This window comes from Pongo pygmaeus, chromosome 11 (assembly GCF_028885625.2).
Source record: "Pongo pygmaeus isolate AG05252 chromosome 11, NHGRI_mPonPyg2-v2.0_pri, whole genome shotgun sequence".
NCBI lineage: Eukaryota > Metazoa > Chordata > Mammalia > Primates > Hominidae > Pongo > Pongo pygmaeus.
Window position 1 is genome coordinate 31,316,358 of NC_072384.2, and position 15,192 is coordinate 31,331,549.

Below are 15,192 nucleotides of genomic sequence, written 5' to 3' on the forward strand. Positions count from 1 at the left end.
GAAGAATAAGTAATAATCGTGATAACCACACAAATTAATATAGATCCTTAATATCTATCTGAAACAAAACTGATTATGGTCTGAGTAAATAAATGAGCAAAGAAAAAAGGCTAAAAATATAAATTACTCTATTTTGTTGCATATTTGGTTATACGACCTAAGTAAAAGTTTTCATCAAAAACACTGAAAAATATATTATAGATTATAACATCATATTTGTAATTTATAAACTCCCAACTGCCAACCTATATTTGCTTTTTTTTTAAAAAAAAAAAAAAACTTCCTTTTCCAGTATTTTTACACATCACAGGCACCATCCAAGATAGACGCAAATATTACTAGCAATAATCAAAATACACAAAGAGAAAAAATACTGGAAACGAAAGACATTTGATTACACTATTTGAGGTCTTCTCCAAACCCTGGAAGTGAGAATGACAAAGAAATGATATTCCTTTAAAGACATTCAGACTGACCATCAATCTTCTCTGGAATAGATTTAAATCTCTGGTGTTTTCTCGTTTTGCTTTGATTTCACAGATTTCCCAAAGATGTTGAATCAGTAGTATTCACATTAACTTTTTATATATTTAATTCTTATGCCACCAACTTGGGATAACTTTTGGTAGTCATTTACTAATTTACTACCTAGGAAGTAGTAGATAAATTTTCATTCTTAAGCTCTGATGAGCAAGGAAAATCCCATAAACATGCAAAGAGGCCCAGGCATGGTGGCTCACAGCCACAGCACTTTTGAGATTCCGAAGCAGGAGGATTGCTTAAGGCCAGGAGTTCAAGACCAGCCTGGGCAACATAGCAAGACCTCCATCTCTACAAAAACTTAGCCAGACATGGTGATATGCACATGCAGTCCTAGCTATTCAGGAGGCTGAGGCGGGAGGATCACGTGAGCCCAGGAGTTTGAGGCTGCAGAGAGCCATGACTGTGCCACTGCACTCCAGCTTGGGTAGCAGAACAAGATCCTATCTCTATAAAAAATAAATCAATAAAAATAAGAAATTAAAAATTTTAAAAATTTATAGGTAATTAAAAAAAAAAAAAAACCATGGAAAGAGAGACAAGTAAGTTACTTTTGCCATGGCAGTTTTGCTTTTCAAAACATGTGAAACCCACTGAAATTTTTTGGTTAAGTGGCAAATAATAAGTTTGAAAGACGATGCTAAAGTATTTTGATAGTTTGCATGAAGCACTGATATAATACTTACACGGCAGAAAAAAATTAATAAAATACTTTAGATAGCCTTCATGTTTTTCTTCTTATGTGCCCTATCACTTGAGCCAAGCACTGCTTCTATACTATAGCACAATGAATCAATTGTATCAAAATAATTTTTATGACAAAAGCTTTTAGAATTAAAATAAAGAATTCAGTGAAGAAACTGAGATGCAAGGACTTTATAGTGAAATAATTATTTTTAATAAAGAGAATAATCACAAAAATTTATGTTAATGTCATTTGGTAAAATGTTCTTATATTACTCCTCTCAAATATAAAATATGAAGAAAACAGACAAACTGCTGTAATAATAATTTTCTTTTAAGAAACACAGAGAAAATGTAAATATATTTAAGAGTAATAATTTACAACTGGTTAACAAGATTATTTTAAGTACTGTTCTTCAATTAAAAATTTCTCATGTTAATGTTATAAATGTGATTTTAATTTTTAACTAAATTACACTTCTATCACACTTTTTACCTTTACTGCCTTAGCAGTTTCCAAGGATTGTTCTGGAGGGATTCCTACTTCTCGGTCTCTCAGCAGTTGCTGAATAAAATATGTTATATCTCGTCCTGCGATTGGAATGTGTTTAATACAGCTGCCAATCACATACCCTTCAGCCTAGAGGGGGGAAAAAAGATATCGAATTTACTTTAAATGTTTTAAAAATTAATATAACCTAAAAATATGAACCAATAAAGACCAATTTATTAAGTTAGTATATTTAGATTCTCAAGTACTGCTTTATCCCAGAATTTACCTTTATTTCTCAGAAACTATAACTAAGAATGGTCAGCAACTTAGATTTATTTTCCCATTGACAGTTTATAACTATGACTAAAATAACTCAACAATATAGAAATAATAAATTTCAAAATATAAATATCAAATGGTTTAGATAGCAGACTTTATATCAGACGGTGCTATTTTTAAATCATTTATAATTTCAGTAAAAAATTTAGATTGCGTCATAAGAAATTTGACAAAGTGCTTATCATTTTCCTAATGAACTATGTATCCATTTCACAAACCTGAAGCTTTCCACACACCATCATAATGCCAAATAACTAAATTCTGTAGAACTGATTCACAAATTTACTGATGTGTCAGAAGTATAACAAATAATGTGGCAAAATTAAATTTCATTAGGAAAGAATATTAAGGATGCCTTCATCTGGCATGACAGAATATTAGGGATTGAACTTACCCTCTCAACTTAAAGAGAAAACAGGACAATTTATAAGAAATAAAGGTTTTCAGACATTTGACAACTGGCAGAGTAGGGCAGAGATACTTTCTAAGAAAAGGGAAACAAATAATGTGAATGTTACAAACACTCTATCCTACTGCCTAGGGAGAGCTACTAGGCCACAACAATGGGAAAGAGAACTCAAACAGAACTGGTCTCATTAAGTTAGGGATATAGAATTTAAAGGTCAGAAAGGCCAAAGTGGCTGAAGTTTGCAGGCCAAATTATTGGAGGGGGAGGAGTTGCACCAACAGAGAGCTAGGAAGATGTGAAGAGAGTACCTCCTTAACTGAATACTGATCAGCACATTCCTGTGAGGAAACCATCAAGGTGAGAGAAAGAACCTCTAGAAAAAAGTAGACAGAACAACCACCAGAGCTCACACATAGCCAGAAATAGTTCCTGATCCCACTAGCCAAAGTTGAAAGATGTTTTCAAACACAAGACATGAAGTAGAGTCCTCAGAAGAATATTGCGTCAAGAACGGGGACAAACCAGCCCTGGACAAAAACCTGTTATGGACCTGCTTAATAACATTTAAAAGGAGCCCCTGAGAGGATCAAACTAGTTCCTGGTATCTTAACTATGTCCCAGGAAAAAATCCTAAATACTTATAAAGAACTCCAAAAATACAGTACACAACAATCTATAGAGTGCCAAATCAAAAATTATAAGCATGCAAGGAAGCAGCAAAACACAACACTTAATGAGAAGAAAAATCAAATAATACAGAGGAATGACAAGGACATTAAAACAGCAACTATATACCCCATATAATGAAGAAGGTCAACAATGAGGATGAGGAAGAGAGAAATGGAAGATATAAAAAGACCTAAATGGAACTTCTAAAGAAAAACATACAGTATCTGAAATTAAAAAAATCTACCAGATGAAAAAAAAAACACTAGATGAGATTACAGCGGACTACACAGTGAAGAAAAAATAGTGAATCTGAAGACAGAGCAATAAAAACTATCCAAAAAAAAAGAAAAAGATTATAAAAAAAAAATGAACAGAGCATCATGACCTTTGAGATACTGTGAAACAGCCTAATATACATGTGATTAGAGTACCTGAAGGAGAGAAAAGAGGAAGAGGAAAAAATATGTAATCAGTAACAGACAAAAACTTTCCAAATATGATGAAAATTACAAACTATATATACAAGAAGCTCAATGAACCCCAAGGAGAAGAGACATAAAGAAAACTTTACTTAGGTACATCACAATCAAATTACTAAAAACCAGTGAACCAGGAATAAAAAGAAAATCTTGAAGACAGCCACCCAAATAAACATTACATTCAAAGAAACACACACAAGAATAACAGCTGACTTATTTTCAGAAACAAGATAAGCCAGAAGACAGTGGAGTGACATCTACAGGGGAAAACTGTCAACATTCTATACCAAGCAAAAATCATCTTTCAAACCTAAAGGAGAATAAAGACTTTTTCAAAGGATGTACAAAAGTTGAAAGAATTCAGAGCCAGCAGATCAGCACTATAAGAAATGTTAAAGGATGTCATTTTGACAGAAGGAAAATGATACTAGGTGGAAATCTGGACCTTCACAAAGGAACAGAAAGCACTAGATATGGTATGTGAATAAAAGAACTCTATTTCAAGGCGGGGCACAGCGGCTCACGCCTGTAATCCCAGGACTTTGGAAGGCCAAGGCAGGTGGATCACTTGAGGGCAGTTCAAGACCAGCCTGGGCAACATGGTGAAACCCCATCTCTACTAAAAATACAAAAAAATTAGCCGGGTGTGGTGGCGCACATCTGTAATCCCAGCTACTTGGGAGGCTGAGACAAGAATCGCTTAAACCCAGGAGGCAGAGGTTGAAGTGAGCTGAGATCGCACCACTGCACTCCAGCCTCGGCGACAGAGCAAGACTCTATCTCCAAAAAAGTTATCTTTTAAAGAAAACTTTTTGCTACTGGGTAAATTGTGTTTTTCCTCCCCACCAAATTCCCATGCTGAAGTTCTAATCTCTATCTCAGAATGTGACTGTTTTTTGGAGATAGGGTATTCAAAGTAGTATCTAGTCAAAATGAATTCATTAGGGTTGCTTTCTCTAATCCAATTTAAGTGGTGTCCTTAAGAAGAGGAGATTAAGACACAGACATGTATGGGGAGGACTATGTGAAGACATATAAAGAAGATGGACATCTAGAAGCCAAGAAGAAAGTCTTCAGAAGAAACCAACCCTGCCAAAATCCTGATACCTATCCTTTCCCACTCCTCACATTGTAGTTATATCACAATTTTTGGTTCTAACCTCCAGACCTGTGAGGAAATAAATTATTCTTTAGGTACCCAGTCTGTAGTACTTTATTATGGTAGTTCTAGCAAACTAATACACCATTCAAAATGAAACAAGTTAACAACGTATTATTGAGTTCACAACATATAAAAGTAAAATGAATGACAATAAAGGAACAAAGACTAGAAGGGCAAAGCTGTTGTATAATTATTATGTATGAAGTAGCAGAATGTTATTTGTAATTAGACAGTGATAAGTTAAAGATGTTTACTACAACCCATACAGCAACCACCACCGAAAACAAACAAATGACAACAGATATAGCATAGCTAATAAGTCAATAAAGAAGAGAAAATGGAATAATAAAAAATACTCCACTAATTCTAAAGAAGGTAGGAAAAGTAAACAATAAAAAGGAATACCCACCCCCACCTTTTTTTTTTGGAGACAGGGTCTCACTCTGTTGCTCAAGCTAGAGAAGCTAGAGTGCAGTGGTGAGATCATGGTTCACTGCAGCCTCAACCTCTCCAGGGTCAGGTTATCTTCCCTCCTCAGCCTCTGGAGTAGCTGGGACTACAGTCATGAACCACCACGTTCAACGAATTTTTGCATTTTCTGTAGAGACAGGGTTTCACCATGTTGCCCTGTTGGTCTTGAACTCCTAGGCTCAAGCAGTCTGCCCACCTTGGCCTCCCAAAGTGCTGGGATTACAGGCATGAGCCACCATACCAGCCAGAATACCCGCTCTTAATGTCCTTACTAAAACTCATTCTTTTCCATATTGGTAACTTCTATTCTGCAAATTACCTATTCTAATTATCAACATACTGGTAGTACTGTTCAGATGTGCAGGTGTTAAGAAAAGACTGAAGAAAGACAGAACCAGGTCAAATCCTAGCCTCACTACCTATTATTTGGTGACCTTAGGCAAGTCGATTATTTGCATTTTATTAATGAGTAAACTGAGGTACTCAAAGAAAAATATTATATTTATCACAGACTGATTTTCAGATTTAAACGATAATTTTAAGATGAACAATTATTTTATGTACCACTAAGAAAGAAAAATAAACTGCCAAGTAAACTAAAAAAAGCTATCAAATGCTGGACACATCCTAATTTCCAAGCTTACTAAAATACCTCCCAAAGGCTACATAAAATCTCATATATCCATATAATGAAATATTATTTGGCAATAAAAAATGAAATACTATACATGCCAAAACATGGATGAATCTTGAAAATGTTCGGCTAAGTGAAAGCACCCAGTTACAGAAGACCACAGTGTTTAACTCCATTTATATAAAATGGCCAGGACAGGCAAATCTAACACAGACAAAAAGTAGATTCGTGGTGCCAGGGGCTGAAGGAATCAAGGGGAAATGGGTGGTGACTGTTAATAGATACAGAGTTCCCTTGTAGGGTGATGAAAATGTTCTAAAATTGTGGGGATGGATGGACTTTGTGAATATACTAAAAATCAATGAACTGTACACTCTAAACAAGTGAATTGTATGGTATATGAATTTTATCTTAAGCTATCGTTAAACAATGGCAGTTATTACTAAAACCATTATGACATATCATGAGGGTGAAAGTGGTGGAGGACCAGGAGTCTAATCCAAAGGTAGTCACCCTGAGGATGTAATCTTCACCAGACATTGCCTGATGCATTAAACACTGGAGTGAGAATAAAAAAATAAAGTTCAAAATAATGTAAATCCTTAAATGAGATTCATTATAATATAAAAATTACTTCAAAAGATAAACCTTTCTATATATACCCATTTAATAATAATCAGTATGAATTTTAGTAGTCATTTTGAATTCATTAGGCATAATCTTTTTAAAACTTGATTTATCATTAAGAACTGAAGCACAACGGCCTTGGAAGAAAAATGTTATTTCTGACAATCTAATTTGATGCATTTTTCTTAATATGCTTTATCAAATACAAACCATAAAGCATCTACTAAAGTTCATGTACTTACAACTAACTGTTATACAGTTACCCTGTATACCAGTCTGAAATCTGTTAATTATGAATAAAAGAGGTCATCAAATGGCTAACACACATCCAACTGGAAAACAGAATGAAAGCCATTAATATACTTCCATTCCAGAGATTACAATTCGTAATTTTCTTAATTGCAGTACAAACCTACAGTAAAAGAAACATTTTGAATTGTTTATCAAATTTTTAAAAGGTGAACAAAACATAGCTATAACTGAACAAATGGCCAAATTATAGCAAAATTTTAAAGTGCAGTATTTAAAGTTTTTTAAAATATTAATTCGCATAATTTAACTTTGCCAGATGTGTTATTTCATGTTCTGTTCAGTAACTGTAAAATAGCCTTACCACAGGAATGACATGAGTGACACCATCTCCACTGTCTATTACCGTACCAGTCAACGTCCGTTCTCCTACTTGTCTTGAGGTCCAAGATGCAGCTAAGGCAAGAACAGCCTTGAGCACAAAGAAAGAAGAAAGACAAAAAAACAAAAAAAAACAAAAAAACAAAGAGTTAATCGAAAAAAAAAAAACTAGTTTCCTGGAGTACTTTATTCAATTTTAAATGTAGTATCTGTGGAAAGAAAATACATAAAATTAATTTTGTATTATGCAATAAAATAGCTCACTCCCTACATTTTATTAAGACAAACTTACAGGTTTGCATTTGCTTTTAGGAGCATGATTTATAAGATTTACATATTTTATAAAGGCTATTTCTGTCCTAAAGCTAAAAATGTGGAAGATTGCATTAAATAGTATAGAAGTAACTGCCTGTAATCCCAGCACTTTGGGAGGCCGAGGCGGGCAGATCACGAGGTCAGGAGATCGAGACCTTCCTGGCTAACACAGTGAAACCCCGTCTCTACTAAAAAATATAAAAAACTAGCCAGGGGCAGTGGCGGGCGCCTGTAGTCCCAGCTACTCAGGAGGCTGAGGCAGGAGAATGGCGTGAACCCGGGAGGCAGAGCTTGCAATGAGCCGAGATCATGCCACTGCACTCCAGCCTGAGCGACAGAGCAAGACTCCGTCTCAAAAAAAAAAAAAAAAAAAAAATTGTATAGAGCTAACTTGCCAGAACTTAAACTATGTCCATGTGGACTGGCCTGTTACAAACTGCAATGTAAGGCAAAAAGTACACAACCACCCTACCTCCAGTTATTCAACACATATATGGCTATAAACAACTATTACTAAAAGATTACCTTCTTTTTTTTTTTTTTCTTTGAGACAGAGTTTCTTTCTGTCACCCAGGCTGGAGTGCAATGGCGCGATCTCGGCTCACCGCAATCTCCGCCTCTTGGGTTCAAGCAATTCTCTGCCTCAGCCTCCGGAGTAGCTGGGATTACAGGTGCCCACCACCACACCCGGCTAATTTTTGTATTTTCAGTAGAGGCGGGGTTTCACCATCTCAGCCAGGCTGATCTTGAACTCCTGACCTTGTGATTCACCTGCCTCAGCCTGCCAAAGTGCTGGGATTATAGGCGTGAGCCACTGTGCCAGCCAGGCCTACCTTCAAATTTTTTTAAGGCAACATGTGTTTAGGACTATATGACATACAGAAAACGCCATCGCACACTTCCAAATACTACTATGATTTAATTACGGAGCAACGTTGATAAAATTCTTCTATGAAAAACCTTGGTACAGACAATACAACACAATTCTTTTTTAAGTGTGAGAATTAAGAAACTAACATAGTTCATTTTTTAAAAAACTAAATTTCTTACAATCCAAGCCTCAAACAAAGTATATGACTAGTAACTAAAAACAACTAAACTTATACTGGCCTTATTTTACCTACCTGGACTATAATAGCTAAAAGGGACCTAGAAAGCTATCTAGGTCACCCTCCTATCTGAACACAAGATCATATTAACACAATCACCACATAATCACTATAGGCTAACAGAACTATACATTATTTTTTGACAATCTTACAATGAAAAATTCCATCCTAATACTAGTTTATATATATATATATATATACACATATATATATATATAGTTTAGACTTCATTATGAGATATCTTTCCTCTATAAATAAGTTCAAAACTATCATCTACAACCAAGAATTATCTCTGATCCCTTTTACAAGTCTTTTGTAAATAGTTAAGGTCCCAAACTAGAATGATATGTATCGGCACATCATGTTACAGAAATGTTATTGACTACTGAACATCAACAAAACAGAACAGAGATTAAATAATGAAATTAAGAGCACTCAGAGGCCACTAAGGAAATCACTGAAATACCAAATTACGACTCCAGAGGAATGAAACAAAGCTCATGATGCCAGTGTTTTAAAGTAAGCTTTACCTGACAATATGGTCAAACATAAGTTTATTATATTTAATATAAGATGAGAAGCAAAAACTCCCAAGTGAAAGATGAATTCTCCCAACTCCTCACTTTACTCATATTCTAAGAACTAAAAAAGGGCCTCCCACTCAAGACTGAATTCTTCTATAAAGTTTATGACAGGTGTAAGTGACTCCTTAAATATTTTTAGCAACAGAGAATTTAAAAGGCAGTTCATTAAATTTATGGATTGCATTGAACATTAAAAAGTTCTTTGCTATCCAAGTTAAAATATTCATCCATAATTATCATTTATTGATTCTGTGTACCGTGGAGCTAACAAAAACCAGTGTGATCCCAAGAAAGAGCAAAGTCAGACAGACCTCAGCTGCCTGGTATCACAGCTAACCATTTAACTCTGAATAAGGTGCCTTCCAGCTTTAGTTTTCTTCCGCCACAAAAAACAGAAACAAAAATATCTACATTTAATAGAAATAATGAATTAATACACATATAAAGCATTTGTGTTGTCAGGGATTGCCTTTGCTACAAGGAAAAAAAAAAAAAAATGAGGTAAGCTCTGATCCTGAGGGATGAGAGAGAAGCTGTTCCATACAGATAAATGTATAAATTAAGAGAAGTGAAATATTAGGATGTCAAATATACCTAAGGATAAGTCAATCAAAAAAGACTATAATAAAGGACAAAAAGATTTATAAGGATAAATGATAAAGGATTATTTACAAGGATAAATATATATACAATGTTCTTGTCATGGAGTAAGCATTCCATAAATATTAGTTCCTTTATTTCTGTCCTATGAAAGCCCTTGAAATACCCAAACACCACTAACTTACTTTTTTAACACTTCTCTTTTCCTGACTAAAGATCTCCACTTCCCATAATATTACTTCTGAATTAACAATTCAGGAGAGAAGTATAACATGCTTTGACATTATGTTTAAACATTTGCAGAAAAAAAAAAAGTACGTATTTTAGGCAGCAAATTAAACTAGGTTAAAATTTAAGAATCAAACTTAGATAAGTATGAACTTGCTTACCTGCACAGCAATGTACAAGCCTGGAACATTGAAGGACTCAAACATTATTTCAGCAGTATATTCCCTGTTTTCTGGAGTATTCAATGGAGGTTCAGTCTATTGAAATAAATAACATTTTAAATAGATAATATCAGATTATTTTGATAACTTTCTCGACAATTTTTAAATGAGAAGTAATTTATTTCAAACATTTTATTTAAAATGCATTAAATTTACAAGTAGAAAGACAGACACAGAGATCAAAGGAAAACTATAGAGAATTCAAACATATCCATACATATCTGAAAACAGTATGGTAATTCACATTTTAAAAAAAAAAAACCCTGAATGCCTGTATCATACCATTCATACAGATTAAACATTAAAAAGAAATGAAGCAGGGAGAGAGAGGGTTGGAGGTAGGGAAAAGGTGGTCCAGTCAAATCATCCTTTAAATATGGTAATGACAAACCTCCAGAAAAAACATCGATGGTATTTGCCAGTGGCAGAGCCCTCATCTCTAAGTAATGCTTTTAGAAGAACGTCCCCGAACTATATAGGATTACAGTAAATAAGCCAAGATTCTACAGATCTAATGGTACAGCTTTCTGAAAAATGTTATATTAATTTACCTGTTAAGAACATAGAATCAAGATGTTTGCAGACCACTCTTCTGTTTATGTGACTGCATACATCACTTAGAAACCTCATAGGTTAAGTCTGGGACAAACACACTCTAAAGAGGCAAGGAAGGACTCAGAGATCTGGCAGTCTTGGACTTCATATTTCACCTATGCCTCACGATCACTTAAATCGTTTCAATTTTTAAAGATTAACACTGGGTAAGACCTCTGATTCTTGTGAGTCTGACTGGCAACCTAATAGGTATCTCAAATACTTAAATGTAAAAGAAAAATTTTTAAATTTAAAAGATACAGAATTTTCTTTTTGACCTTAAGGTAAGGAATAACTCCTTAAATTTATGAAGCACAAAACACAAAGGGAAAAAGTGACAAAACTTGAATCCATTAAAAATTAAATATTTTTAAAATTATTATTTCAAAAGAAATATAAAGCAAAACAACTAAGTATACTGTTACCTTACATAAAACCTTTATAAGCTAAACTCCCTGAGGTGTTTAAACTTCTTTAGAAGAGTTCTGGAGCTATGTTTAAAAGTCTGGAGATAATTTACTGATGAATACATACAAAATTAAGTAAACTAAAAACCAAGGCAGTGAAATTATAAACTCCAAGAAAAAAAATCTACATAAAAGATAATCAGAGGACCCCACAAAGGAAAGTATACAAATAGCTAATAATAATAATCATACATGAAAGACTGTTCAACATAATTAGTTATCAGAAAATGAAAATTAAAATTAAAAGCAAATGAAAAATCTTACACACCCACCAGAATGGCTAAAATTTTAAAGACTGACAAGCCAGCAGCACAGTGGCTCACATCTATAATCCCAGCACTTTGGGAGGCCAAGGTGGGCAGATTACTTGAGGCTAGGAATTCAAGACCAGCCTGGCCAACATGGCAAAATCCTGTCTCTACTAAAATTACAAAAGTTAGCCAGGTGTGGCGGTGCATGCCTGTAATCCCAGCTACTCAGGAGGCTGAGGCACAAGAATCCCTTAAACCTGGGAGGCGGGGAGGTTTCGGTGAGCCAAAGACCACACCACTGCACTCCAGCCTGGGTGACAGAGCAAGACTGTCTCAAAAAAAAGTATAAAAGATAAGCCAAATCTTGAATAGAGCAACCAGATTACTAATGCATCACTGGGGGGGTGTGCAAAAAGGTTCAACATCTTGGGAAAAGTTCCCACGAGTTTCCCTAAAAAAACCAATCAGGTACCTACCCTATGACACTGCAATTCCATACTTAGGTATTTAGACAAGAGAAATGAAAACATATGTCCACAAAAAGTCTTGTAGAAGAAGGTTCACAATGGTCAAATTATTTCATTATAACCAAAAACTAGAACTAAGCCAGGCACGGTGGCAGCATTTTGAGAGGCCATGGCGGGAGGATCACTTGGAGCCCAGGAGTTCAAGACCAGCCTGGGTGACAAAGTGAGACTCCACCTCTAAACCAGAACACATTACCCAGGTGTGGTGGCCCGGGCCTGTGTGTCCTAGCTACTCAGGAATCTGAGCTGGGAGAACTGTTTGAGCTGGGAGGTCAACACTGCAATGAGCCATGATTGGTCCACTGCATTACAGCCTGAGCAACAGAGCAAAACCCTGTCTTAAAAAACAAAAAAAAAGAAAAAAACTAAAAATAGCCCAGGTATTCATCAACAGGAAAACGGATAAAGTGAGGCAAATTTATACAATGGAATACTACCCAGCAACAAATCACCGGTATATGCAACATGAATCAATCTCCAGATTATGCTAAGTAAAAGTGTTTCACCAAAAGGCACATATTGCATGATTCCATTATTTGACACTCAAACATGGGCAAAGCTAATCTCAGATGAAAAAGAAACAAAACAGTGGTTGTCACTAGGGCACGGGGGCAGAGATTAATTACAAAAGGGCACGCTGACAGTAATTTCTCTATATCTTGGTAAGAGTTTAGGTTACACAGATGTATGTAACTGACAAAGACTGGACAAACCACATCATGCAACCTGTAGGTCAAATAGAGCCCACTACCTGTTTTGGTAAAAAAAAAATCTATTGGAACACAGACATACCTATGAATTTAAGTATTGTCTATGGCTGCTAACATGCTACAACAGCACAGCTGAGTAGCTGTGACAGGGACCATTGTATAAAAAGTTCTCATTAAGTTTCCTCAGGGACTATAACCCCTGCAAAGCCAAAAATATTTGCTATCTGCTCCTTTAGAAAGTTTGCCAAACCCTGGTCAAAATCCACTGAATGGTGCAGACCGGTGATTTTATGATATGTAAATTTTATATGAAAAGAATAACCATACACAAATGATAGCTCCAGTTGATGAAATACGTGCTAAAGTATTTAGGGGTCAAACGACTCCCATTTGCAACTCACTTTGAAGTGATTTAAAAACTAAAATGAAGTGAAAGATGGATAGACGTCATGAAGCAATTATAGCCAAATGTTAAGGTTAATCATCGAATCTAGATTGTGGGTGTATGAGTGTCCATAGTATGGTTCTTTCAACTTTATAGTCCATCAAAATCACCGAAAGACACAGAATATTGATTTAACCAAAAATTGTGATATAAATACAATGCGAGGAGTGGGAAAGGGTAGGTATTTTGTGTCGAGGGAGAGAAAAGGAAAAAAGGGAAATTCTCATTTTTCCTATTAGGAAGTTGGTAAATAATGTATAATATTTTTAAAAACATAAGAAATAAAAAAAAATGTTAAATAAAAGAAACATCTTAAAAGATTACTACCAGGGCAAACTTTATTAAAACTGAAAATGTTTGCCTCTGGGGAATATGAACCAAAGGTTGGGAGAGGTAAGAAACGAAAGTGTTATTTTGTTGTTTTAAATCTTATAAAGTCATTTGATTTTTTAAGTTATGAACATGTATTGCTTTAACAAAAAGATGTTTAAAAGTTAAATTATATTGTATTTTTGTTATGAAGAAATACCAATGATATAATAATCACACTATGGTTTTTTAAGCAGAAAAGGAAGTGCCACAGGTTTCCAACATTTTTCTGAACATTACTTACCGTTCCTATCATAAAGATTAGATATTAACTACCAAAAGCACTTCTTAAGTGTTTAAAATGTGGTGCTTTGACATACTACTATTCTCCTGTAGCCATAACTAGATGGTCTTAAAGATGATACAGCTTTATTACAAAGTCATTTAGACATATGACAATTTAATAACCAAAGTATACCAAAGAAGTGTGATGAAAATGTTCTCATTAAGTGTATTCAAAAATTTCCTCAGTGAAATTATAACTTGTAACTTACCAAAAGAAAATAATGGTCTTCAGGTTCTGCCCTTAAATATTTAAAGATCACTTGCTCCATAAACCTTTCCATTAAGTCCCAATCTTCAACTATACCATGGCGGATTGGCCACTATTAAAACAAAAAGGGAAATACAAATTAAATCTTATTAACATAAAAAAATAAATAAAAATACAACAAAGGAAATATTAGATCATTAGCGGGTATTAGATGAGGATATATTCATCGGTGTGATACTACAGAACATCCTTAAAAGATGTGTACTTAAGGATTTAAAGATAAATTAGTTCAACAACACATTGTCGGATGGTTCAATAAAAACAAAGTGAATATGTCAAAATGTTAAAAACTGTTAAATCTAGATGGAAGATCATTGTACTAGTCTTTCTAGATTTTAAAAGTTTTGTAATAAAAGGATAAGTTAGCCTACAAAACTTAAGCCTAAAAAACTATATTTTATCACAATTTCCTTAATTTTTAATGCATTAGGTCATTAACAAGTATTTGTTGTATGCCGAATATAAAAAGTGCACCTGGTAAGCACATACCTAGAATAATCGTAAGAATCAAGCATATAAAATGTTATAAGAAAAGTTTTATAAATGTTTAAGAGTCATGCTTCCAAAACTGTGTGCCAAGATACCTACTATGATTTGGATGTGGTGTGTTCCCACCAAAACTCATGTTAAAATTTAATTGCCAGTGTTATAGTTTCGAGGGGTGGTGGGGACTTTAAGAGGTGATCAGGTCATTAGAGGAATTAATGCAGCTCTCAGCAGGACTGAGTTAATTCTCCAGAGAGTTGAAGGCAGGCTGTTATAAAGTGAGGCTGTCCCTTGTATTTTGTCCCTTTCTTCTTCCATTCCCCAACATGTTATGAAGCAGCATGAGGTCCTTACCAGAAGTCGATCAGATGTGGCCAACTCATCTTGGACTTCCTCACCTCCAGAAGCACGAGCCAAAATAAACCTCTTTTCTTTATAAATTACTCCGTCTCAAGTATTCATTACAGCAACAGAAAATGAACTAAGACAGCACCCCAGTGTACTACCATAAATTCACAAGGGCGCCACAAAGTTATTTTAAATTTTCCAGGGAAATACAGTGTTACTCAACATCAGTTGGACACTGCAAGATCTAC

General features: G+C 34.7%; 1 protein-coding gene across 1 annotated transcript in view; it reads right to left on the bottom strand.

Moving 5' to 3' along the window:
* ACTR3 (actin related protein 3) overlaps positions 1 to 15,192 on the bottom strand; it is a 73,544-nt gene that overhangs the window by 20,914 nt on the left and 37,438 nt on the right. The window contains exons 4-7 of the mRNA XM_063647375.1: positions 14,052 to 14,162; positions 10,135 to 10,230; positions 7,121 to 7,228; positions 1,721 to 1,864 (exon numbers count right to left, since the gene is read on the bottom strand). Coding sequence (XP_063503445.1) covers positions 1,721 to 1,864; positions 7,121 to 7,228; positions 10,135 to 10,230; positions 14,052 to 14,162 — 459 coding nt within the window. The remainder of the gene's footprint in view (positions 1 to 1,720; positions 1,865 to 7,120; positions 7,229 to 10,134; positions 10,231 to 14,051; positions 14,163 to 15,192) is intronic.